This window comes from Nomascus leucogenys, chromosome 7b, assembly GCF_006542625.1.
Source record: "Nomascus leucogenys isolate Asia chromosome 7b, Asia_NLE_v1, whole genome shotgun sequence".
Classification (NCBI taxonomy): Eukaryota; Metazoa; Chordata; class Mammalia; order Primates; family Hylobatidae; genus Nomascus; species Nomascus leucogenys.
The window spans coordinates 39,479,271-39,505,350 of record NC_044387.1 but is presented as its reverse complement, the minus strand read 5'-3'; the positions used below and the strand labels follow the sequence as shown (position 1 = coordinate 39,505,350).

Below are 26,080 nucleotides of genomic sequence, written 5' to 3'. Positions count from 1 at the left end.
TATTATTATTTTTTATTATTATACTTTAAGTTTCAGGGTACAAATGCACAATGTGCAGGTTTGTTACATATGTATCCATGTGCCATGTTGGTGTGCTGCACCTATTAACTCATCATTTAGCATTAGGTATATCTCCTAATGCTATCCCTCCCCCCTCCCCCCACCCCACAACAGTCCCCGGAGTGTGATGTTCCCCTTCCTGTGTCCATGTGTTCTCATTGTTCAATTCCCACCTATGAGTGAGAACATGCGGTGTTTGATTTTTTGTCCTTGCGATAGTTTACTGAGAATGATGACTTCCAGTTTCATCCATGTCCCTAAAAAGGACATGAACTCACCATTTTTTATGGCTGCATAGTATTCCATGGTGTATATGTGCCACATTTTCTTAATCCAGTCTATCGTTGTTGGACATTTGGCTTGGTTCCAAGTCTTTGCTATTGTGAACAGTGCCACAATAAACATACGTGTGCATGTGTCTTTATAGCAGCATGTTTTGTAATCCTTTGGGTGTATACCCAGTAATGGGATGGCTGGGTCAAATGGTATTTCTAGTTCTAGATCCCTGAGGAATCGCCACACTGACTTCCGCAATGGTTGAACTAGTTTACAGTCCCACGAACAGTATAAAAGTGTTCTTAATTCTCCACATCCTCTCCAGCACCTGTTGTTTCCTGACTTTTTAATGATTGCAGAATGGCCATTATTAAAAAGTCAGAAATAACAGATGCTGGTGAGGTTGCAGAGCAAAGAGAACACTTATACACTGTTGTGGGAGTATAAATTAGTTCAACCATTGTGAAAAGCAGTATAGTGATTCCTTAAAGAGCTAAAAGCAGAACTACAATTAGACCTAGCAATCATATTACTGGGTATATACCCAGGGGAATATAAATAGTTCTACCATAAAGATATATGTGCACAAATGTTCACTGCAACATTATTCGTGACAGCAAAGACATGAAATCAACCTAAATGCCCATCAATGATAGACTGAATAAAGAAATTGTGCTACATATATACCATGGGATACTATGCAGCCATAAAACAATGAGATCATGTCTTTTGTGGGAACATGGATGGAGCTGGAAGCTATTATCCTTAGTAAACTAACACAGGAACAGAAAACAAAATACCGCACATTCTCACTTATATGTGGGAGCTAAATGATAAGAACTCATGAACACAAAGAAGATAACAACAGACACTGGGGCCTATTGGAGTGTGGAGGGTGGGAGGAGGGAAAGGGGCAGAAAAAATAACTATTGGGTACTAGGCTTCATACCTGAGTGACGAAATAATCTGCACAACAAACTCCAATGACAGGAGTTTCACGTGTATCCTCAAACCTAAAATAAAAGTTAAAAAACAAACAAAACTGTCATTCAAGAATAGTGTACCTAGCAAACTTATTATGAAGGTGATATAAAATGTTTTCCAGGCAAAGGAAACCTGAGAGAATTCACCACTACCTGACTCATCTTACAGGAAATGCTAAAGGGAGTTCTTCATTCTGAAAGTAAAAACCATTAATGTGCAAAAACAAAATTAAGGTATAAAATATGTTGGTAAAATTATGTTCGTGAATAAACTTGAGCGGTGAAGCCAGCTGGGCTTCTGGGACAGGTGGGGACTTGGAGAACTTTTCTGTCTAGCAAGAGGATTATAAATGCACCAATCAGCATTCTGTAAAAATAGATCAATCAGCACTCTGTAAAATGGACCAATCAGCACTCTGTAAAATGGACGAATCAGCATGACATGGGTGGGGCCAAATAAGGTTATAAAAGCTGGCCACCCGAGCCAGCAGTGGCAACCCACTCAGGTTCCCTTCCACGCTGTGCAAGCTTTGTTCTTTCACTCTTCATAATAAATCTTGCTGCTGCTCACTGTGTCCGTACTACCTTTATGAGCTGTAACACTCACTGCGAGGGTCTGCGGCTTCATTCCTGAAATCAGCACGACCACGAACCCACCAGAAGGAACAACTCCGTATGCACCACCTTTTAAGAGCTGTAACACTCACTGTGAGTTCCGCGACTTCATTCTTGAAGTCAGCGAGACCAAGAACTCACTAGAAGGAATAAATTCAGGACACATCTTGCCAACCCAGATGCGACTTTCACCGAGTGATAGGAAACACTCAGGCACCAACAGGCTCACCCTTGAAATGCATCCTAAGCCATTGGGACCAATTTGACCAGCAAACCCTGAAAAATAGGTGGCTCATTTTTTTCGGCTCTATGGCCTGGCCCCAATATCATCTCTCTGATAGGGAAAAATGGCCACCTGAGGGAAGTATAAATCATAATACTATCCTGCAGCTGGACCTTTTCTGTAAGACGGAAGGCAAATGGAGTGAAATACCTTATGTCCAAGCTTTCTTTTCACTGAAGGAGAATCCACAACTATGCAAAGCTTCTAATTTACATCCCACAAGAGGACGTCTTAGCTTACCCCCATATCCTAGCTTCCCTATAGCTCCCCTTCCTATTAATGATAAGCCTCCTCTAATATCCTTGCCCAGAGGGAAACAAGGAAAGAAATCTCCAAGGGACCACAGAAACCTCCGGCCTATCAGTTATGTTCCCTTTAAGCTGTAGGGGGAGGGGAATTTGGCCCAACCTGGGTATGTGTCCCCTTCTCCCTCTCTGATTTAAAGCAGATCAAAGCAGACATGGGGAAGTTTTCAGATGATCATGATAGGTATATAGATGTCCTACAGGGTCTAGGGCAAACATTCGATCTCACTTGGAGAGATGTCATGCTATTAGATCAAACCCTGGCCTTTAATGAAAAGAATGCGGCTTTAGCTGCAGCCCAAGAGTTTGGAGATACCTGGTATCTTAGTCAAGAAAATGATAGAATGACAGCTGAAGAAAGGGACAAATTCCCTACCAGTCAGCAAGCCACCCCCAGTATGGATCCCCACTGGGACCCAGACTCAAATCATGGGGACTGGAGTCACAAACATCTGTTGATCTGTGTTCTAGAAGGACTAAGGAGAATTAGAAAAAAGCCCATGAATTATTCAATGATGTCCACCATAACTCAGGGAAAGGAAGAAAATCCTGCCTTCCTTGAGCTGCTACAGGAGACCCTAAGAAAATATACTCCCCTGTCACCTGACTCCCTTGAGGGTCAATTGATCCTAAAAGATAAGTTTATTACCCAATCAGCTGCAGATATCAGGAGAAAGCTCCAAAAGCGAGCCCTGAGCCCTGAACAAACTCTGGAGGCATTATTAAACCTGGCAACATTAGTGTTCTATAATAGGGACCAAGAGGAACAGGCTGAAAAGGAAAAGCGAGATCAGAGAAAGGCCACAGCCTTAGTCATGGCCCTCAGACAAACAAACCTTGGTGGTTCAGACAGGACAGAAAATGGAGCAGGCCAATCACTTGGTAGGGCTTGTTATCAGTGTGGTTTTGCAAGGACACTTTAAAAAAGATTGTCCAATGAGAAACAAGCCGCCCCTCGCCCATGTCCATTATGCCGAGGCAATCACTGGAAGGCTCATTGCCCCAGAGGACAAACGTTCTCTGGGTCAGAAATCCCCAATCAGATGACCCAACAACAGGACCGAGGCTGCCCAGGGCAAGCGCCAGCTCATGTCATCACCCTCGCTGAGCCCCGGGTACATTTAACTATTGAGGGCCAGGAAATTGAAATCCTCCTGGACACTGGTGCATCTTTCTCAGTGTTAATCTCCTGTCCCAGACAGCTGTCCTCAAGGTCTGTTACCATCTGAGGAATCCTGGGACAGCCTGTAACCAGGTATTTCTCCCACCTCCTCAGTTCTAATTTGCTACAGACGCTAAGTATGCTTAACTAATCCCACATGCCCATGCCGCAATATGGAAAGAAAGGGAGTTCCTAACCTCTGGGGGAGCCCCATTAAATAACACAAGGAAATCATGGAGTTATTGCACACAGTGCAAAAACCCAAGGAGGTGGCAGTCTTACCATTGCTTTTTGATGCTGAAGCCATCAAAAAGGGGAAGGAGAGGGGAGAGCAGCAGCATAAGCAGCTGGCAGAGGCAGGCAAAGACCAGCAGAAAACAAAGAGAGAAAGAGACAGAAAGTCAGAGAGAGAGGGAGAGAGAGGAGGAGACGGAGACAAAAAGGGAGTCAGAGAGAGATAGAAAGAGATAGAAAGTCAAAGAGAAAGAGGAAGAGACAAAGAGAGAGTCAGAAAGAGAGACAAAGACAAGAAGTCAAAGAGAAAGAGAGATGGAAGTAGTAAAGAAAAAACAGTGTATTCTATTCCTTTCAAAGCCAGGGTAAATTTTAAACCTATAATTGATAATTGAAGGTCTTCTCCATAACCCTATAACACTCCAAGCCACCTTGTTGTTAGTGTAAACAAGGGTGTCGCCCAAAAACACTGAGGCCACTAACAATCCATAGCCTTCCTATCAAAACCGTAGCTTTCCTGTAAAAAAATCCTTAACCCAGCAGGTTTCCTAACAGGGGATCTAAAAATCTTAATTAATTACCATGCAAAGGTCTGACCAGACCTAGGAAGTAATCCCTTCAGGACGGGATGATAGATGGTTCCTGCTGGGCGATTAAGGGAAAAAGACACAATGGGTATTCCCTAAGTAATAAGGAAACTCTTGTAGAAGCAGAGTTAGGAAAATTGCCTAATAATTGGTCTGCTCAAATGTGCCAGTTGTTTGCACTCAGCCAAACCTTAAAGTACTTACAGAATCAGGAAGGAGCCATCTATACCAATTCTAAGTTAATACTGACTGAACGAGGTCTTATTAATAGCAAAGAATAATTGAAATCCCAAACTTACAAGGTTTTCAACAAAAGCAAAGTTTGCTAAAAGTTAACAGTGTAACATGTACTATCCTACTACTACACTCTCAAAGGAGTTCTCAGACAGTTTGCAAAAAATAACAAAATCTGTCCTTACTCTACAATCCAAAATAGACTCTGGTAGCAGTGACTCTCCAAAACTGCTGAGGCCTAGACCTCCTCACTGCTGAGAAAGGAGGACTCTGCACTTTCTTAGGAGAAGACTGTTGTTTTTACACTAACCAGTCAGGGATAGTACAAGATGCCACCCGGCATCTACAGGAAAGGGCTTCTGAAATGAGACAATGCCCTTCAAACTTTTTTTTTTTTTTTTGATGGAGTCTCGCTCTTTCACCCAGGCCACAGTGCAGTGGCGTGATCTTGGCTCACTGCAAGCTCCACCTCCCGGGTTTACACCATTCTCCTGTCTCAGCCCCCCAAGTAGCTGAGACCACATGCGCCTGCCACCGTGCCTGGCTAATTTTTTGTATTTTTAGTAGAGATGGGGTTTCACCGTGTTAGCCAGGATGGTCTCGATCTCCTGACCTCGTGATCCACCCGCCTCGGCCTCCCAAAGTGCTGGGATTACAGGCGTGAGCCACTGTGCCTGGCAATGCCTTTCAAACTCTTATACCAACCTTTGGAGTTGAACAACATGGCTTCTCCCATTTCTAGGTCCTGTTTCAGCCATCTTGCTATTACTCACCTTCGGGCCCTGTGTTTTTAACCTCCTTGTCAAATTTGTTTCCTCCAGGATCGATGCCATCAAGCTATAGAGGTCTTACAAATGGAACCCTAAATGAGCTCAACTAACAACTTCTACTGAGGACCCCTGGATCAACTCACTGGCCCTTTGGCTGGCCTAGAGAGTTCCCCTCTGGAGGACACTACAACTGCAGGGCCTCTTCTTTGCCCCTATCCAGCAGGAAGTAGCTAAAGTCGTCATCACACATTTCCCACAGCAGTTGCGGTGTCCTATTTAGAGAGGGGATTGACAGGTGAAGCCAGATGGGCTTCTGGGTCAGGTGGGCACTTGGAGAACTCTTCTGTCTAGCTAGGTGATTGTAAATGCACCAGTCAGCATTCTGTAAAAATGGACCAATCTGCACTCTGTAAAATGGACCAATCAGCAGGTCATGGGTGGGGCCAAATAAGGGAATAAAAGCTGGCCACCACAGCCAGCAGTGGCAACCTGCTTGGGTCCCCTTCCACGCTGTGGAAGCTTTATTCTTTCATTCTTCATAATAAATCTTGCTGCTGCTCACTCTTTGGGTCCATACTACCTTTATGAGCTGTAACACCGCAAGGGTCTGTGGCTTCATTCCTGAAGTCAGCAAGACCATGAACCCACCAGAAGGAACAAACTCTGGATGTGCCACCTTTAAGGGTTGTAACACTCACCGCGAGGTCTGTGGCTTCATTCTTGAAGTTAGCGAGACCAAGAATCCACCAGAAGGAATAAATTCCGGACACAAACTCAGAATACTCTAATACTGTAATTGTAGTGTGTAATCCACTTATAACTCTAACATGAAGCCTCAAAAAGCAAATCTATCTAAAACAATAATAGCTACAGAAACCTGTTAAGAGATAGGTAATATAAAAATATGTAAAGTCAATTAAAATTCAAAATGAGAGAGAAATGAAGTTAAAATGTGGAAGTTTTGTTTTTTGTTTCCATTCTTTGTGATCTAAGATAAATTGTCATCTCTTTAAAATAACTTGTTATATCTACAAGATTTTTTTGTAAACCTCATAGTAACCATAATGCAAAAACATATAATAGATTCACAAAAATTAAAAAGCAGCAAATTAAAACATACTACCACAGAAAATCACTTAACCACAAAAGAAGAGAGTGAGAAAAGAAGAAAAGAAGAGAGGAGTTTCAAAATACCAGAAAACAAGCAACATAATGGCAGTAGCAATTCCCTACTTATCAATAATAACACTGGATTTAAATGGACTCAATTTTCCAATTAAAAGGCATAGGGTGGCTGAATGGGTAAAGAAACACTACCTAACTACATGCTGCCTATAAGAAACCCACTTCACCTCTAAAGATATAGATAGACTGAAAGTGAAGGGGTGAAAAAAGATATTGCATGCAACTGGAAACTAAAAGAGAGTGGGAGTAACTATACTTATATTAGAGGAAATAGACTACAAATCAAAGATTGTAAAAAGAGATAAAGAAGGTTACTACATAATGATAAAAAGGTCAATTCAGCAAGAAAATGTAACCATTATATACATCTGTGCACCAACACTGATAGATTTATACAAATATAACTATAAAAAACTGATTAAAGTAATCGAACAAAACATTAATAAGGATATTCTATGTCATGGATTGGAAGAATTAATATTGCTAAAATGACAATACTATCCAAAGTAATTTACAGATTTAATGCAATCCTTATTAAAAGACCAATGCCATTCTTCACAGAAATAGGACAAATGCTAAAATTTATATGAAACCACAAAGATCCTGAAGACCCAAAGCAATTCTGAGCAAAAAAAGAAAAAAAAAAAAAAAAAGCTGGAGGCATCACATTACCTGACTTCAAAATTTACTGCAAAGATATAGTAACCAACTATTCACAGTATTAAAGACATGGAATCTATCAAAATGCCCATCAATGGTAGAATGGATAAAGAAAATGTTGTACATATATACATCATGGAATACTATGCAGCCATAAAAAGGAACAAGATCATATCCTTTGTAGAGACACAGACAGAGCTGGAAGCTGTTATCCTCAGCAAACCAACGCAGGGACAGAAAACCAAACACCACATATTCTTACCTGAATGAGCTGAATGATGAGACCACATGGACGCATACTGGGCCCATTGGGGGTGTGGTGTTGCAGGAAGGAGAGCATCAGGAAGAATAGCTAATTCATGCTGGGCTTAATACCTAGGTGATGGGATGATCTGTGAAGCAAACCACCATGGCACACATTTACCTACATAAGAAACCTGCATATTCTGCACATGTACCCTGGAACTTAAAACAAAAATTAAACATTAAAAAAAAGCTATAGTAACCAAATTAGCATAGAACTGGCAAGAAAACAGATACATAGACCAATGAAACAGAGCAGAGAACCCGGGTATAAATCGATGCATTGACAGCCAACTCATCTTCAACAACAGCACCAAGAGCATACAACAGGAAAAGGAGAGTCTGTTTAATAAATGGTGCTGGGAAAACTGGGTAATTACATGTAGAAGGATGAAACTAGACCCCTATATCTCACCATACACAAAAATAAAATTAAAATGGATTAAAGGTTTAAATCTAATACCTGGAACTATGACTATGAAACAATTAGATGAAAACTTTGGGGAAGTGTTCCAGGACATTAGTCTGAGCAATGATATTTTGTGTAAGACCTCTAAAACACAGGCAACCAAGAAAGAATAGACAAATGGGATTGAATCAGGCTAAAAAGCTTCTGCACAGGAAAGGAAACAATCAACAATGATTTAAGGTCCTGTATGGGGGATTTGTTAAAGTATAATCAAAATGGAGGCCACAGTATATCCTTAGGTCAACCACTCATAGCCACATAACCAAAATTTAAGCTATCCTGATTTCTCTGAAATGCAATTTCTGACCATTAAAAAAGGAAAAGTTAAGCTTTCCTTTCTTGTTAGTATGATGAAATTGAACCAATTTGTTACAGACAAATAAGTTTATACAGCTCTACTTGCCCAAAAAGGAATATAAATTTTTAACAGCCAGTCACAATAGAGGTCAATGCACTTCCTCATTGATGCTTTATAAGCTGCACTGTAACTCTCATGTCAAGTTTCTTACTACTTTTGATTTGAAGTCTTCCAGTTTGTGAACTATTCTTTTGCATGTATAATAACCTTCATATTCCTTTTTTACTTGACCTGACTTTATTTTTACAGGGTCCTCCATGGCGTTTGGGTTTCTCACAGTGTGGCAGTCTCAGGATAATACCGTAGTACTTTTCAACAGGCAGCTGTCTTCTATGAGCAAGGTCTCCAGGAGAAAGGAAGTGGAAGCTCTTGTGGTCTGGAACAGAAAGCCCACACAATATCTCTCTCTCTCTCTCTCTCTTTTTTTTTTTTTTTTGAGACAGAGTCTTGCTCTGTTGCCCTGGCTGGAGTGCAGTGGCGCAATCTTGGCTTACCACAAGCTCTGCCTCCTGGGTTCAAGCAATTCTCCTGCCTTAGCCTCCCAAGTACCTGGGATTACAGGCATGCACCACCACACCCAGCTAATTCTTTTTTTTTTTTTTTTTTTTTTGCATTTTTAGTAGAGACGGGGTTTCACCATATTGGCCAGGCTGGTCTCGAGCTCCTGACCTTGTGATCTGCCTGCCTCAGCCTCCCAAAGTGCTGGAAATACAGGCACAAGCCACCATGCCCAGCCAGCCCACACAGTAACTCTTTTTTTTTTTTTTTTTTTTTTATTTTTTATTATACTTTAGGGTTTTAGGGTACATGTGCACAATGTGCAGGTTTGTTACATATGTATCCATGTGCCATGTTGATTTCCTGCACCCATTAACTCGTCATTTAGCATTAGGTGTATCTCCTAATGCTGTCCCTCCCCCCTCCCCCCACCCCACAACAGTCCCCGGAGTGTGATGTTCCCCTTCCTGTGTCCATGAGTTCTCATTGTTCAATTCCCACCTATGAGTGAGAACATGCGGTGTTTGGTTTTTTGTCCTTGCGATAGTTTACTGAGAATGATGTTTTCCAGTTTCATCCATGTCCCTACAAAGGACACGAACTCATCATTTTTTATGGCTGCATAGTATTCCATGGTGTATATGTGCCACATTTTCTTAATCCAGTCTATCGTTGTTGGACATTTGGGTTGGTTCCAACTCTTTGCTATTGTGAATAGTGCCGCAATAAACATACGTGTGCATGTGTCTTTATAGCAGCATGATTTATAATCCTTTGGGTATATACCCAGTAATGGGATGGCTGGGTCAAATGGTATTTCTAGTTCGAGATCCCTGAGGAATCGCCACACTGACTTCCACAATGGTTGAACTAGTTTACAGTCCCACCAACAGTGTAAAAGTGTTCCTATTTCTCCACATCCTCTCCAGCACCTGTTGTTTCCTGATTTTTTAATGATGGCCATTCTAACTGGTGTGAGATGGTATCTCACTGTGGTTTTGATTTGCATTTCTCTGATGGCCAGTGATGATGAGCATTTCTTCATGTGTTTTTTGGCTGCATAAATGTCTTCTTTTGAGAAGTGTTTGTTCATGTCCTCTGCCCACTTTTTGATGGGGTTGTTTGTTTTTTTCTTGTAAATTTGTATGAGTTCATTGTAGATTCTGGATATTAGCCCTTTGTCAGATGAGTAGGTTGCAAAAATTTTCTCCCATTCTGTAGGTTGCCTGTTCATTCTGATGATAGTTTCTTTTGCTGTGCAGAAGCTCTTTAGTTTAATGAGATCCCATTTGTCGATTTTGGCTTTTGTTGCCATTGCTTTTGGTGTTTTAGACATGAAGTCCTTGCCCACGCCTATGTCCTGAATGGTATTGCCTAGGTTTTCTTGTAGGATTTTAATGGTTTTAGGTCTAACATATAAGTCTTTAATCCATCTTGAATTAATTTTTGTATAAGGTGTAAGGAAGGGCTCCAGTTGCAGCTTTCTACATATGGCTAGCCAGTTTTCCCAGCACCATTTATTAAATAGGGAATCCTTTCCCCATTTCTTGTTTTTGTCAGGTTTGTCAAAGATCAGATAATTGTAGCTATGCGGCATCATTTCTGAGGGCTCTGTTCTGTTCCATTGATCTATGTCTCTGTTGTGGTACCAGTACCATGCTGTTTTGGTTACTGTAGCCTTGTAGTATAGTTTAAAGTCAGGTAGCGTGATGCCTCCAGCTTTGTTCTTTTGGCTTAGGATTGACTTGGTAATGTGGGCTCTTTTTTGGTTCCATATGAACTTTAAAGTAGTTTTTTCCAATTCTGTGAAGAAAGTCATTGGTAGCTTGATGGGGATGGCATTGAATCTATAAATTACCTTGGGCAGTATGGCCATTTTCACGATATTGATTCTTCCAACCCATGAGCATGGAATGTTCTTCCATTTGTTTGTATCCTCTTTTATTTCATTGAGCAGTGGTTTGTAGTTCTCCTTGAAGAGGTCCTTCACATCCCTTGTAAGTTGGATTCCTAGGTATTTTATTCTCTTTGAAGCAATTGTGAATGGGAGTTCACTCATGATTTGGCTCTCTGTTTGTCTGTTATTGGTGTACAAGAATGCTTGTGATTTTTGTACATTAATTTTGTATCCTGAGACTTCGCTGAAGTTGCTAATCAGCTTAAGGAGATTTTGGGCTGAGACAGTGGGGATTTCTAGATATACAATCATGTCATCTGCAAACAGGGACAATTTGACTTCCTCTTTTCCTAATTGAATACCTTTTATTTCCTTCTCCTGCCTGATTGCTCAGGCCAGAACTTCCAGCACTATGTTGAATAGGAGCGGTGAGAGAGGGCATCCCTGTCTTGTGCCAGTTTTCAGAGGGAATGCTTCCAGTTTTTGCCCATTCAGTATGATATTGGCTGTGGGTTTGTCGTAGATAGCTCTTATTATTTTGAGATACGTCCCATCAATACCTAATTTACTGAGAGTTTTTAGCATGAAGGGTTGTTGAATTTTGTCAAAGGCCTTTTCTGCATCTATTGAGATAATCATGTGGTTTTTGTCTTTGGTTCTGTTTATATGCTGGATTACATTTATTGATTTGCGTATGTAGAACCAGCCTTGCATCCCAGGGATGAAGCCCACTTGATCATGGTGGATAAGCTTTTTGATGTGCTGCTGGATTTGGTTTGCCAGTATTTTATTGAGGATTTTTGCATCAATGTTCATCAAGGATATTGGTCTGAAATTCTCTTTTTTGGTTATGTCTCTGCCAGGTTTTGGTATCAGGATGATGCTGGCTTCATAAAATGTGTTAGGGAGGATTCCCTCTTTTTCTATCGACTGGAATAGTTTCAGAAGGAATGGTACCAGTTCCTCCTTGTACCTCTGGTAGAATTTGGCTATGAATCCATCAGGTCCTGGACTCTTTTTGGTTGGTAAGCTATTGATTATTGCCACAATTTCAGAACCTGTCATTGGTCTATTCAGAGATTCAACTTCTTCCTGGTTTAGTCTTGGGAGGGTGTATGTGTCGAGGAATTTATCCATTTCTTCTAGATTTTCTAGTTTATTTGCATAGAGGTGTTTGTAGTATTCTCTGATGGTAGATTGTATTTCTGTGGGATCGGTGGTGATATCCCCTTTTTCGTTTTTTTATTGCATCTATTTGATTCTTCTCTCTTTTCTTCTTTATTAGTCTTGCTAGCGGTCCATCAATTTTGTTGATCTTTTCAAAAAACCAGCTCCTGGATTCATTAATTTTTTGAAGGGTTTTTTGTGTCTCTATTTCCTTCAGTTCTGCTCTGATTTTAGTTATTTCTAGCCTTCTGCTAGCTTTTGAATGTGTTTGCTCTTGCTTTTCTAGTTCTTTTAATTGTGATGTTAGGGAGTCAATTTTAGATCTTTCCTGCTTTCTCTTGTGGGCATTTAGTGCTATAAATTTCCCTCTACACACTGCTTTGAATGTGTCCCAGAGATTCTGGTATGTTGTGTCTTTGTTCTCGTTGGTTTCAAAGAACATCTTTATTTCTGCCTTCATTTCATTATGTACCCAATAGTCATTCAGGAGCAGGTTGTTCAGTTTCCATGTAGTAGAGTGGTTTTGAGTGAGTTTCTTAATCCTGAGTTCTAGTTTGATTGCACTGTGGTCTGAGAGACAGTTTGTTATAATTTCTGTTCTTTTACATTTGCTGAGGAGAGCTTTACTTCCAACTATGTGGTCAATTTTGGAATAGGTGTGGTGTGGTGCTGAAAAACATGTATATTCTGTTGACTTGGGGTGGAGAGTTCTGTAGATGTCTATTAGGTCCACTTTATGTAGAGCTGAGTTCAATTCCTGGATATCCTTGTTAACTTTCTGTCTCGTTGATCTGTGTAATGCTGACAGTGGGGTGTTAAAATCTCCCATTATTATTGTGTGGGAGTTTAAGTCCCTTTGTAGGTCACTCAGGACTTGCTTTATGAATCTGGGTGCTCCTGTGTTGGGTGCATATATATTTAGGATAGTTAACTCTTCTTGTTGAATTGATCCCTTTACCATTATGTAATGGCCTTCTTTGTCTCTTTTGATCTTTGTTGGTTTAAAGTCTATTTTATCAGAGACTAGGATTGCAACCCCTGCCTTTTTTTGTTTTCCAGTTGCTTGATAGATCTTCCTCCATCCCTTTATTTTGAGTCTATGTGTGTCTCTGCACGTGAGATGGGTTTCCTGAATACAGCACACTGATGGGTCCTGACTCCTTATCCAGTTTGCCAGTCTGTGTCTTTTGATTGGAGCATTTAGCCCATTTACATTTAACGTTAATATTGTTATGTGTGAATCTGATCCTGTCATTATGATGTTAGTTGGTTATTTTGCTCGTTAGTTGCTATAGTTTCTTCCTAGTCTCGATGGTCTTTACAATTTGGCATGTTTTTGCAGTGGCTGGTACCGGTTGTTCCTTTCCATGTTTAGTGCTTCCTTCAGGATCTCTTTTAGGGCAGGCCTGGTGGTGACAAAATCACTCAGCGTTTGCTTGTCTGTAAAGTGTTTTATTTCTCCTTCACTTATGAAGCTTAGTTTGGCGGGATAGGAGATTCTGGGTTGAAAATTCTTTTCTTTAAGAATGTTGAATATGGCCCCCACTCTCTTCTGGCTTGTAGAGTTTCTGCTGAGAGATCAGCTGTTAGTCTGATGGGCTTCCCTTTGTGGGTAACCCGACCTTTCTCTCTGGCTGCCCTTAACATTTTTTCTTTCATTTCAACTTTGGTGAATCTGACAATAATGTGTCTTGGAGTTGCCCTTCTCGAGGAGTATCTTTGTGGCGTTCTCTGTATTTCCTGAATCTGAATGCTGGCCTGCCTTGCTAGATTGGGGAAGTTCTCCTGGATAATATCTTGCAGAGTGTTTTCCAACTTGGTTCCATTCTCCCCATCATTTTCAGGTACACCAATCAGACGTAGGTTTGGTCTTTTCACATAGTCCCAAATTTCTTGGAGGCTTTGTTCATTTCTTTTTATCCTTTTTTCCTAAACTTCCCTTCTCTCTTCATTTCATTCATTTCATCTTCCATCAGCGATACCCTTTCTTCCAGTTGATCGCATCTGCTACTGAAGCTTCTGCAATCTTCGCGTAGTTCTCGAAACTTGGCTTTCAGCTCCATCAGCTCCTTGAAGCCCTTCTCTCCATTGGTTATTCTAGTTATCCATTCTTCTAATTTTTTTTCAAAGTTTTTAACTTCTTTGCTGTTGTTTTGAATTTCCTCTCGTAGCTCAGAGTAGTTTGATCGTCTGAAGGCTTCTTCTCTCTACTCATCAAAGTCATCCTCCATCCAGCTTTGTTCCGTTGCTGGTGAGGAACTGCGTTCCTTTGGAGGAGGAGAGGTGCTCTGTTTTTTAGAGTTTCCAGTTTTTTTGGTCTGTTTTTTCCCCATCTTTGTGGTTTTATCTACTTTTTGTCTTTGATGATGGTGATGTACAGATGGGTTTTTGGTGTGGATGTCCTTTCTGTTTGTTAGTTTTCCTTCTACCAGACAGGACCCTCAGCTGCAGGTCTGTTGGAGTTTACTAGAGGTGCACTCCAGACCCTGTTTGGCTGGGTGTCAGCAGCGGTGGCTGCAGAACAGCGGATTTTCGTGAGACCACAAATTCAGCTGCCTGATAGTTCCTCTGAAAGTTTTGTCTCAGAGAAGTACCGGGTTGAATGAGGTGTCAGTCTGTCCCTACTGGGGGGGTGCCTCCCAGTTAGGCTGCTCAGGTGTGAGGGACCCACTTTAGGAGGCAGTCTGACCATTCTCAGATCTCCAGCTGCGTGCTGGGAGAACCACTACTCTCTTCAAAGCTGTCAGTCAGACAGGGACATTTAAGTCTGTGGAAGTTCTTGCAGAGTTTTTGTTTGTCTGTGCCCTGCCCCCAGAGGTGGAGCCTACAGAGGCAGGCAGGCCTCCTTGAGCTGTGGTGGGCTCCACCCAGTTCGAGCTTCCTGGCTGCTTTGTTTACCTAAGCAAGCCTGGGCAATGGCGGGCGCCCCTCCCCCAGCCTCACTGCCGCCTTGCAGCTTGATCTCAGACTGCTGTGCTAGCAATTAGTGAGACTCCGTGGGCATAGGACCCTCCGAGCCAGGTGCGGGACACAATCTCCTAGTGTGCCGTTTTCCAGGCCCGTTGGAAAAGCGCAGTATTAGGATGGGACTGACCGGATATTCCAGGTGCCGTCTGCTTCCCCTTTCTTTGTCTAGGAAAGGGAACTCCCTGACCCCTTGCGCTTCCCAAGTGAGGCAATGCCTCGCCCTGCTTCGGCTCGCGCACAGTGCGCTTCACCGACTGTCCTGCACCCATTGTTAGGCACTCCCTAGTGAGATGAAACTGGTACCTCAAGCAGAAATGCAGAAATCACCCGTCTTCTGTGTCGCTGGGGCTGGGAGCTGGAGACCGAAGCTGTTCCTATTCGGCCATCTTGGCTCCACCCCCCAACTCTTCAGCAATATTCAGTAGGTTAGGGGAGTCACAGAGCCCACCCAACTCAAGGGGAGAAAACAAAGAACCCTTATTCACCCTTTATACACTTCATGATGGTGATGGTATCAAAGTGCTTGTTGCAATATTTATTTCACCAAGGACGAAAAGGTCAATTTGGACCAGAAAGGTCAGAAAAAGTTATATAGGCAAGGCAGTTGATAAGCTGGTTTTAAAGGATATGGAGCATTTGAAGAAGTGGAATGTGCATAAGGCTGGAAGTATCAAATATCTAAATATAGAACAGGAACAATGATGAAAAGACTTTCAAAATGCTTAGCAAAATGAGAATTATATTTCTTTCTCAACTTTTTTGTTCTAACAGCAAAAGCAACAGTGGGGATCAGCATCAACTTGGGCAAGTAAGTTTTTCTGGTCATAAATAGGCTGATTCAACTGAAAAAAATGTTTCTTTAAGTAAGTTCAGCTCATTTGAAGAAGGGTGAATTTGTCTAAGGATTTTATGAGACTGAGTGGGAAAAGTCAGTCAGAGTTTAGTTTGAGGTGAGAAGTGCTTACTGTTGACACTCTACCTAATTATAGGGAAATGTGTGCAGTTAGTCCTGAGACCAGATGCAGGGTAGAAAGAGGCATGATGTAGCAGCCATTGATTAGGCAATTTGGGTTTAGCAAGCCCAGTCAATGCCCTCAGGTCAACAGTGTATAAAATTTAGTACTTGAAGGCATCTTTTAAAGTTTCATTCAAAAGATTTTAATCATTGTGACCATAATTTTCTGAGAAGAGGTTTTCCTGAGATTTGTTATTCACAGATAAACAGTTGTCTAATTTGTGTGTGTGTACATGTGTGCATGCGTGCACTTGTGCACGTGTGCCTATCTAGCCTCTTTTGAACACAATGACTGGCACCTGGTAGATAATATTGTTGAATGAATTGTATTATTCATATTCTCTCACTGCCAATTTGAAGAATCTACATTGTTTCCAAAGTTTTGCGCATACAACACTAAAACAAAAACGGACGTTTTAGTAATACGTACCAATTACAAATTAACCATTCCTGCCTGGAATAAGCATAGGTTTTGTTAAATAGTTCAATTTTCAAAATTTGTCTTTTATGTTATTTCCAATCCTTTTTTATTAACGGTGATATATTTTGAATTTATGAATGTGAAAGCTGAACTTCAAAAAATAAAGGGAGAGGAAACAAAGCTCGTGAAAAATATTTAAAGTCTCTTTTAATGCGTTGTAACATCCTGGAGAGAAATCAAATCAATGTGTTTCAACGTTACAACATACATTTCTCCTCCCCTCCCGGATAAAGCACTAATTTATTTAATTTGGTTCAGAGCACTGAATATTCCAAGCTACAGCCTAGTGGGTAAGAGATAGCATTATCTTAAACAGTGTTCGGATTTAACAAAGGTCAACGTCTTCTGCAGTTTACACAGTATCTACTCTCAGTCGCTTTTGCTTCTTGAGCTCTAGGTGGCTCCTCAGAAGCTGTTAGGCTTAAACAAAAATAAAGTAAAATCGGACACGGTATGGGGCCTTGGGACTCTGAAACCTTCATCCGGAGAAAATCAGTTAAGCCTTCAGAGGCTAGAAGAGTGGGTGTGTGTGATTGGTAGGCAAAGCAAAGAAAGATTAGTACAAGTTGTCTGGCAGCTGGATAAACCTTACACCTGCGCAAAAATAAGCCTCTGTCATAAGAAAGCCCAAAGATGTCCGGGGTCGGGGAGGAGAAAAGTGTCTCTCATCTGTCCCATCAACGCAAATTAGTGAAACCTGCCTCAGGTGAAGTGCAAAGGCCAGTCTGCAGGGAGAGTTTCAACCTCTCCCCATGAGATGGGCTAGATATCACCTGCCCAAGCTCTCTCCCGACCTGCTAGAGCCGAGAGGGCGGAGGCGGGAGACTGCAGGCGGGAAGTAGCACCGCACATCCGGGAACGCCAGCAGCCGGCTGAGGGCTGCATAATTGATGGCGGGCCGGGCGCGGTAAGATCGTCTCCGGGGAGTAGGGCAAGGCGGTGGGGCCCCTCCCATCCAGCCTTTTCTTCGGCGTCCTGCCCGCGGCACTGACTGCGGGCGCCGGGCCACCTGCGAGTGTGCGCAGGGACTGCGGACACCCACGGCGGCGAGCTGAGGGACCAGTCTCCACGAGGACCGAGGGGGACCCTCTGGCGCCATGCGCGCCCTGCCCGGCCTGCTGGGGGCCAGGGCGCCTACGCCCCGGCTGCTCTTCCTCCTCCAGTGCCTTCTCGCCACCGCGCGCCCAAGCTCGGCGGACGGCAGTGCCCCAGGTGTGATGGGTACAGGGGCCAGGGTAGGGAGGGCGGAGGGCGCGCGAGGCTCGGGTCTCCGGGGGCGGACGGCATCGCCGGCGCGCCGAGCGGGTGGCGGGGAGAGGCGCGGGGATGCTGGTAAGGCCGGGTGGGGAGAGTCGGCGGCCTCCCATTGGCTACGTTTGTGTCACCTAAGCTGAACCCTGGAACTGGTGCGGCTCGCGCTCCTGCGCTCTTTGGGGCGAGTCTTGAACAAACAGCGCCCCGCGAGTCGGGCGCGTAGGTAACAAGGCAGAGGCTGGTTTTTCCTAGGAAGACGGCAGTGGGGGGTGTGGGTGGATGCAGGGACCAGCTAGCAATTTGGCTTGTGCAAATGTGGCATGAATTTTGAAAGCCACATTTCCCCAAGGCCTACTCCCTTTTCTTGATTGGAGAGTAAGGATCGAGTAATCACCTCCTTCCCTCCTCTTGGCAGATGGGTTGGCTTTGAGGATTTTTTTTTTTTTTTTTTTTGAGACGGAGTTTTGCTCTTGTTGCCCAGGCTGGAGTGCAATGGCGTGATCTCGGCTCGCCGCAGCCTCCTCCCGGGTTCAAGCGATTCTCCTCTCAACCTCCAGAGTAGCTGGGATTACAGGCATGCGCCACCACGTCCGGCTAATTTTATATTTTTAGTAGAACGGGGTTTCTCCACATTGATCAGTCTGGTCTTGAACTCCCAGCCTCGGGTGATCCGCCCGCTTCGGCCTCGAAAAGTGCTGGGATTACAGGCGTGAGCCACCTCACCTTGCCGAGGATGTTTTTTTTAGAGCTGAGTGGGGGAAAAAACATCATAACCAACTAGCCAGCCAAAGATCCACAACTTACAGGATAACGTGTGTGTATCTTCATTTTACACCGTGGTCTTTGAAAACAAAATTGTGTGTGTGTGTGTGTGTGTGATTTTTGCTTGTTGTTTTATTAAGACACTTTGCCAGAGGGATTACGTGCAAAACATTACCAAAGCCAACACGAAAGTTGCTATTTTACCTCCACCTGTTTATAATTACTTTTCATATTGAAAGGATTCCATCCAACCTATCGCAAGTTTCTGTGTCATAAATGTTAGCAGCCAGTAAGGGTAATAAAACACCACCTCTCAAGCTGGTAAATATTGGCCACCAGTAACTAAAATTGGGACATTATTCTGCAAAAAGTTTTCAAACTCTCATGGGAGTTTATTTTCATGGGCTTGTAATATGTGGAATTTTTGTAACACTATAGGGAAAGAAGGATAATCAAAAGGTAAGACTATTAATTTTTATAAATGCCTTTTAAAAGGTCTAGTTGTTAGCAACTTGGACAGAATATCTTGGGTTGCTTCAGTTCTAAATTTCCTTGTGCCACATCTCTTTTCCATAATACCACTTATAAAGAATTGTCCAGGCCTGTAATCCCAGCACTTTTGGCTGCTGAGATGGGAGGATGGCTGGAATCCAGGAGTTCAAGACCACCCTGGGCAACATAGCAAGGTCCCTTCTTTATTAAAAAAAAATTTTTAAAGTGCGGTTGTGGTGATGTACACCGGTAGTCCCAGGTGCTTGAGATGCCAAGGCAGAAAGATTGCTTCAGCCCAAAGTTTGAGGCTGCAGTGAGCTATGATGGTGATGGTGCCACTAAGCTCCAGCCTGGGTGACAGTGCAAAACTGTCTCAAGAAAAAGAAACAGAATTGTCCAGGACATTTTTCCCCCTTCTGAGTATCTCCAGTTCTTCTATCCCTGATTCACCTTTGAAAATCCATCTCAGAGTATTGCAGTTCTGAGAACCTCTGCACTCCTGGGGAATTCTCACTCGGTTGCTCAGGCTGGAGGGCAAGAGGCACATTCACGACTCACTGCAGCCTTGACCTTCTGGGCTCAAGATGAAGAAATTGGGGCTTGGCTTAAGTAATTGCCCAAGTATACATACTTAGTTAAGCAGCAGAGCAGGAAATTTGGCATTGGTCCATCCAGTGCTTGTTTTCTTAAACACAGTGCTTAAACACAATATCCAGTTGTCTCTCCGAGCTAATTGGAAATGTCTATGAAAGTTCAGAACTACTGACAGCATAGCCTACGCATCTAAATGTCTGATTTGCACTGAGTGACATGCTGACACAGTTTGAGTCCTGGAATAAAATTAGGTACAGGGACTCTTTTAAGGTTTTTTGATTAAATAAGATATGTAATATATCTTTGTAAAGGATACATCAGTGGGAGTATTTAAATATCATTATTACTATTACGTGGCACAAATTGGAGAAATGGGTCATGTTTATCTTTTGAAAAATGTTTGCAGTAGAATCATTTTAAATGATCCTTTTAACTTCCAGAGGACGTGGCTTTTGCTTTCCCTTTATGAACCCCCTTCCCTACTAACGCCTCACCCCAAACACAGCAGTTTTCTAGTAATAAATATTTTTGAAGCAAATACTATTCAAGCACCTGCATATGTCTGACATTGTTAGTCCATATCTCAGTAGAACATGCTAGCAGTTTTTACCTTTAAGGACATTTAAAGGGGTTCCCACTGGACAAATCTGGGACAAATTGAGCATCAAATAAATAATAATATTAGTGGATTGCAACTCATTTAATAATATGGGAATTCATGAGTACCAACTGATGTAAATTAAAGGAGTCAATGAAAAGTTTGATGGGGTACAAAGTATTAAAGATTCAAAGTAACTCTTCAGAATGTGCTTATTAATATCAAGGTAAAAAGAGTAACTTTATGGTGGAGAAGCTTGGCAGACAGCACTTTGATCAAATGATCAAAGACCAAAATCTGTTTAAATGGAACAGATTAACCATAAGCCTACCTTTATTTATTTATTCACTCATTCATTCATTTAATTTTTGAGACAGGGTCTCACTCTCACTCAGGCTGGAGTACCGAGGCACACTTACGACTCAGGGCAGCCTTGACCTTCTGGGCTCAGGGGATCCTCCCACTTCAGCCTCCCACATGGCTGGGACTACAGGCATATGCCACCACACACGGCTAAATTTTGTATTTTTTGTAGAGATGGGGTTTCACTACGTTGCCTAGGCTGGCCTTGAACTCCTAGGCTCAAGCGATCTTCCTGCCTTGGCCTCCCAAAGTGTTGGGATTATAGGCGAGAGCTACGGTGCCCAGCCTAAGCCTACCTTTAATAGTGATGTTTCTGATGCATGAACATTTTTACCCTAAATTTATCATCACAAAACAATTATATTTTTAAAACATTTGTTTTAAATTAGAATTAGGGCAACTGTCTCTTCCTCATCTTGTGTCACCCTCATTGCCTTCCCTCCTCCCTGTCATCTTTCCCTCCATAGGTCCTATAGTTATTTGGTGGGGAAGAGCAAGGAGACATCCTCACTAAGTGGGTGAAGCCCAAGGGGCCCAGATCAGGATATCCGAGGCTGACCCTGGTAAGGATGGCATCAGGCAGGAGGGCAGCCTGGTGTGGAGTATTAGGGCCTGAGCACAGTGAATGGGTGCTCCTGCAGCGGGCAGCTTGACACAGGGTCCCAGAGTTGAGCAAGTTAACAAGGCTTTTGTTCAGGAGCAGCAGATGGGTGATGTTTAATCCCAAACAAGATGTGGAGGAAAGCATGTAGGAGGGTCAGACCAGCGATGGAGGTTGGAGCCTGAGTGGGTAAGGAGACGTCTCTGTGGGGACAGATGTGGCAGTGGCAATGAGAGTTTAGTAGTATACAGGGTGATTGATCAAATAATTAAATCTAGGAAAGATGATAGGATCTAGGTTTTTCACTAAAGAATGAAATAAAGATAGAGAAAAGGTAGAATGAACCCTGTGGTGTTGGACTGCAGTTGGCAGTATCCATGGGAATCCATGACATTAAATCCCTATCTCTTTACCTAAGTCTATATATAGCTTTAAACAAGTATATGTGTAAATATATGTATGATGAATACGTATCATGCATATCATATACGTAAATGTATATGATACACATTACAAGTTTTATGTGTATACGAATATGTGCACATGTATTCTTAGCAGTGATTTCCAGTAGTGATGAGTATACTTAGCACCCAGATCTTGGGTTCTAAATACCATTCTTTACTAATAGTAACCAAGGCTTCTTGGAGAAATGGCTGATTTCAGGGCTAGTGTGGGAAAGTAGCAGGTAAGCCTAGAACATCTTGTGCCAGAAAGCAATGGAGTGCTCAAAGGATAATGAGTCATGTCAAAAAGATACAGGAGCCAACATGAAGGGGTTACCACTGGACAAATCTGGGACAAAATTGAGCGTCAAAATAAATAATAATATTAGTGGATTGTAACCCATTTAATAATATGGGGATTCATGAGTACCAACTGATGCAAATTAAGAAATGAATCAATGAAAACTTTGATGGGGTACAAAGTACTAAAGATACAAAATAACTCTTCAGAATATGCTTATTAATATCAAGGAAAAAAGAGTAACTTTATAGTGGAGAAGCTTGGCAGACAGCACTTTGATCAAATGATCAAAGACCAAAAAATGGTGTGCCATCTGAGACGATCTGGTGAGAAGAGCACAGCATCACTTGTATGATCTTACTGCCAAAGGTGCCTACCTCAAATATAATATTACAGCAGAACTGTCTTGGAATTTTAAAAAGTGTCAAGGTTATGGAAAAGTCAGAAGAGATTGTCGCAGTTCCACAGTGAAGCCACATTAGAGAGAAGTGACAGCCAATGGCAGTGGGTGATTCTGAGCTGGAACCTTTTGCTACCAAGTGCATTATAGGGACTTTTTTTTGAAACTTAGATGGGGTGTGGGGATGAGATGGTGCTTCATACATATTCATTTCTTGATTTTAATGGCTGTAGTGGGATGGTATGGGGAATGTCCTTTGTGGGAAATAGATGGTAATGTTTTAGAGGGGCGTGAAGCATCAGGTCAGAAACTTACTCTCACATGGTTCAGAGGAGAAAATGTTCTGTTCTTGAAATGTTTCTGCTACTTTGAGATTGTTTGAAAAGAAACAAAAATAATTAGTTTACCTGAGAAAGCTTCAGTTTACATAGGCATTAAACTAAAAGAGTAGTTGAGAAATCTGTTAATGTTCTTAGGTATCATTTTCCAAAGGTGTATATGCCCTCCAACAGAAACAAATCACATGTGTTGAGGCTGTTTGTTCTAAAGTGTAATCTTTTGACATTAACTTTGTACAGCTGGTCTCACATATTGCACAATATAAGGTGAACGTTAGAAATTAACAACTTATGACATATATGCTGATGTAGAACAAACCTCACAACACTTTGCTAAAAATAAACTCTACTCCTAATAAAATTGCCGCTCTTTAAAATAGAACATCTCAAATAATGTTAGAATAGAAATAATGAATGTTACCTTTAAAGAGTTGTTATTCTTTTCTTTGAAAATAGCATTTTCCTGGCATTTTTGAAGTTATTGAGGTTATTGTACTAATGTGTCCCTAATCCCAAAGCAGAAGCTTTTAATAGCCTTACAATTATATACTTCTGAGAACCTGAAAGGGAATTTAGATACCTCGTTTGATTGATCTTGAAGCCCAAAGTGCTTTTGTAACTTAGCCAAAAGCAATGAGATAGCTAATAGCTATAACTGTTTTCCTGGTTTGCATTTCAGCATCCATCTAGAATGTGGTTTTTCTTCATAAAAGTCCTCAAAATAGGCCGCTGGCAGGAGGGTGTTCTTGGGAGGGAAGGGTGGCAAAAAATGTTCACACTTTAAAAATGTCTGCACCTAAGCTATGCAGAACAGGAATTTAGGGCCACAGGGCCATTGGAAGATTATTAAGAATCATCACATTGAAGAATCAGGGTTGCCGATATATCTGTTCAAAATCAAGGTTTTCAACTTTGGTACTATTGGCATTTTCCGCTGGATAATTCTTTTTCGTGGCAAGCTGTTACCCTAAAATGTTTAGCAGTATCCCTGGCCTCTACATATGTGGTGGGTGAATTGCACACCCCAAAAAGATATGTTTAATCCCTGACCTTTGGTACCTGTGAAAGTGACCTTATTTGGGAGTAGGGTCTTTGCAGATGTAATGAGCTAAAATAAGGTCATACTAAATTAAACTGTAAACTTAATGACTGTGGTCTTTATAAAAAAGGGAGAGGGAGATTTGAACATAGAGACATATACAGAGGGAGAATGATCATGTGAAGACAGAGGCAGGTGTTGGACTAATGCAGCTACCACCAGCCAAGGAATGCCAAGGTTGCTAGCAACTCCCAGATGCTAGGCAGAGGCAAAGAAGGATTCTTCACTCCAGAGTTCAGAGGAGGAAGGCCCTGCCAACACCTTGATTTCAGACTCCTGGCCTCCAGAACTGTGAAAGAATACTCTTCTGTTGTTTTTGCCACCAAATTTGTAGTCATTTGTTATGACACCTAATTTGTGGTAATTTGTTATAGAAACTTACATAACCTACTAAGTAAATGTAGTAATCTTCCCCCAATTGTGACAAGCAAAATGCTTTCAGACATTGCCAAATGTCGTCTCCTGTGGGGCAACGTTTGAGAGCCACTGAACAAAATCCCAACTCTTATCGAATAGACTAACAATTGAAACATTTAACAAATCTACAGTCTTTAGAAAGAACAGAAATCTTAGTTACTAACTTTTGGGGTTTTATTTTTTAAAAAGTTTTTATTTGGCATAAGTTACTGTTAAAGTATCTTAGTGACCCACATAGAGGTGTTTTGAAACAGAATTTTTACGTTGCCCTTTGAAATGTATATTATTGCCAAAATTATATATTTTTAAAAAGATCAATTTATTTCCATTCCTATACCATCTGGTTTTTAAAATAGTTTTACAAGACTGGTAAAAGTGTACATTGTACTTGTCAGTAGGCCTTAAAAAAAACCTTGTCTGTAAAGGCTTCTTGCTCAATAGCTTCCATACTATGCAGAAAATATCAAGAGTTCGAGAGTTCTCTGTGTGGAGTATTATCTGTCCCTGACTTAGAAAGTCTGACTTATAAATGTCCCCATCAGGATTACTATAAGTTTTTGTTTTTTTTTTGGAGACAGTGTCTCACTCTGTCATCCAGGCTGGAGTGCAGTGATGTGATCTCAGCTCACTGCAACCTCTGACTGCCAGGTTCAAGCAATTCTCCTGTCTCAGCCTCCCAAGTAGCTGGGACCACAGGCGCATGCCACCATGCCTGGCTAATTTTTTGCATTTTTAATGGAGATGGGGTTTCACCATGCTGGCCAGGCTGGTCTCGAACTCCTGACCTCATCATCTGCCCGCCTCGGCCTCCCAAAGTGCTGAGATTAGAAGCGTGAGCCACCGCGCCTGGCCCCGATAACTAGAATTTTTTGACAAGCTTTTTTTTTCCCTTGTTTTTCTTCTTTTTTGGATGAATCTCTCTGGAGTATAATTTCCAGGACTCAGAGATGACTTATTTCCTTTTTCCTCCTTCTGCTGCATTTATGGACAGGGGATAGGGCTACTCTGCTCCTAAAACCCGTAATTCTCCATGTGTTGTGTATAATCAGTATTTTACTTAGTAATTAGGTATTTTAAAGCTAAGGTTTAACCATATCATGGCTTAAGTGGCCTTTACAATTTGGCATGGGATCACATGGTTATATATAATATTGCTTCCATGAATACTTATTTCCAAATCTCTATTTTATGAATAATATGTAATATTCATTCCTATCAGTGTTTCTGTAATTGCGTTGCACATTTATAATGCTGTATATCAGAATGTTAAAATTAAGATTAAGTACTGCATGTTGATAGCAATCAGTATAGAGATGAGAAAGATAAAGAATAATATTTATTTTAATAGTAGTTGCTTCTTACACTTTTTTCTTAATGAAGTTCAGAACCTTCCAAGATTTTAACGTATAATAAAGGGATTTTGGGGGCTTTAGAGAGAATGTTTATTCTTAATGAGAGATGTAGTTGCATTTATTTCCTGATTTAAAAAAGCAAATCTTAAGACCCAATGCAGTTTTCTAGTGTTACTTATTTTTCTTCCCAACTTACTTCAATTAAATGAAGCCCTCAAAATGAAATATGTGAAAATGTTACCTTAATGCCTTTAAGTAGAATTATAGCATGTTTATTTCACTTGAAAGTGTTAATAGAATAAATTATAAGCCCTTCTAGCAACACATATTTTAAAATATAATATGTGAAAAACATTTAAGTAGAGACCATTTTGCTATTTCACAGAAAATTATAACAGGTGAAAATTAAGATGTTACTCAATTCTTTGATGCAGTAGTCTCATGCCTCAACTGCCCTGCAAAGAGAGAAAAAAGTCTTTTAATCTCTTGAGCAACTATTTGATGTTACTCTTTCATGTTGATATTTTTGTCTCTACCTGTAAAAGAATGCTATATGG

General features: G+C 41.5%; 1 protein-coding gene and 1 pseudogene across 1 annotated transcript in view; both read left to right on the top strand.

The window, feature by feature from the left end:
• The window catches only part of LOC100590699, a 39,693-nt pseudogene extending 22,493 nt beyond the window's left edge, over positions 1 to 17,200 (top strand).
• Positions 17,201 to 17,357: 157 nt separating this feature from the next.
• Positions 17,358 to 26,080, top strand: part of EMB (embigin) — a 46,341-nt gene continuing 37,618 nt past the window's right edge. Inside the window, exon 1 of the mRNA XM_030815759.1 lies at positions 17,358 to 17,721. Coding sequence (XP_030671619.1) covers positions 17,607 to 17,721 — 115 coding nt within the window. The 5' untranslated portion in view covers positions 17,358 to 17,606. The remainder of the gene's footprint in view (positions 17,722 to 26,080) is intronic.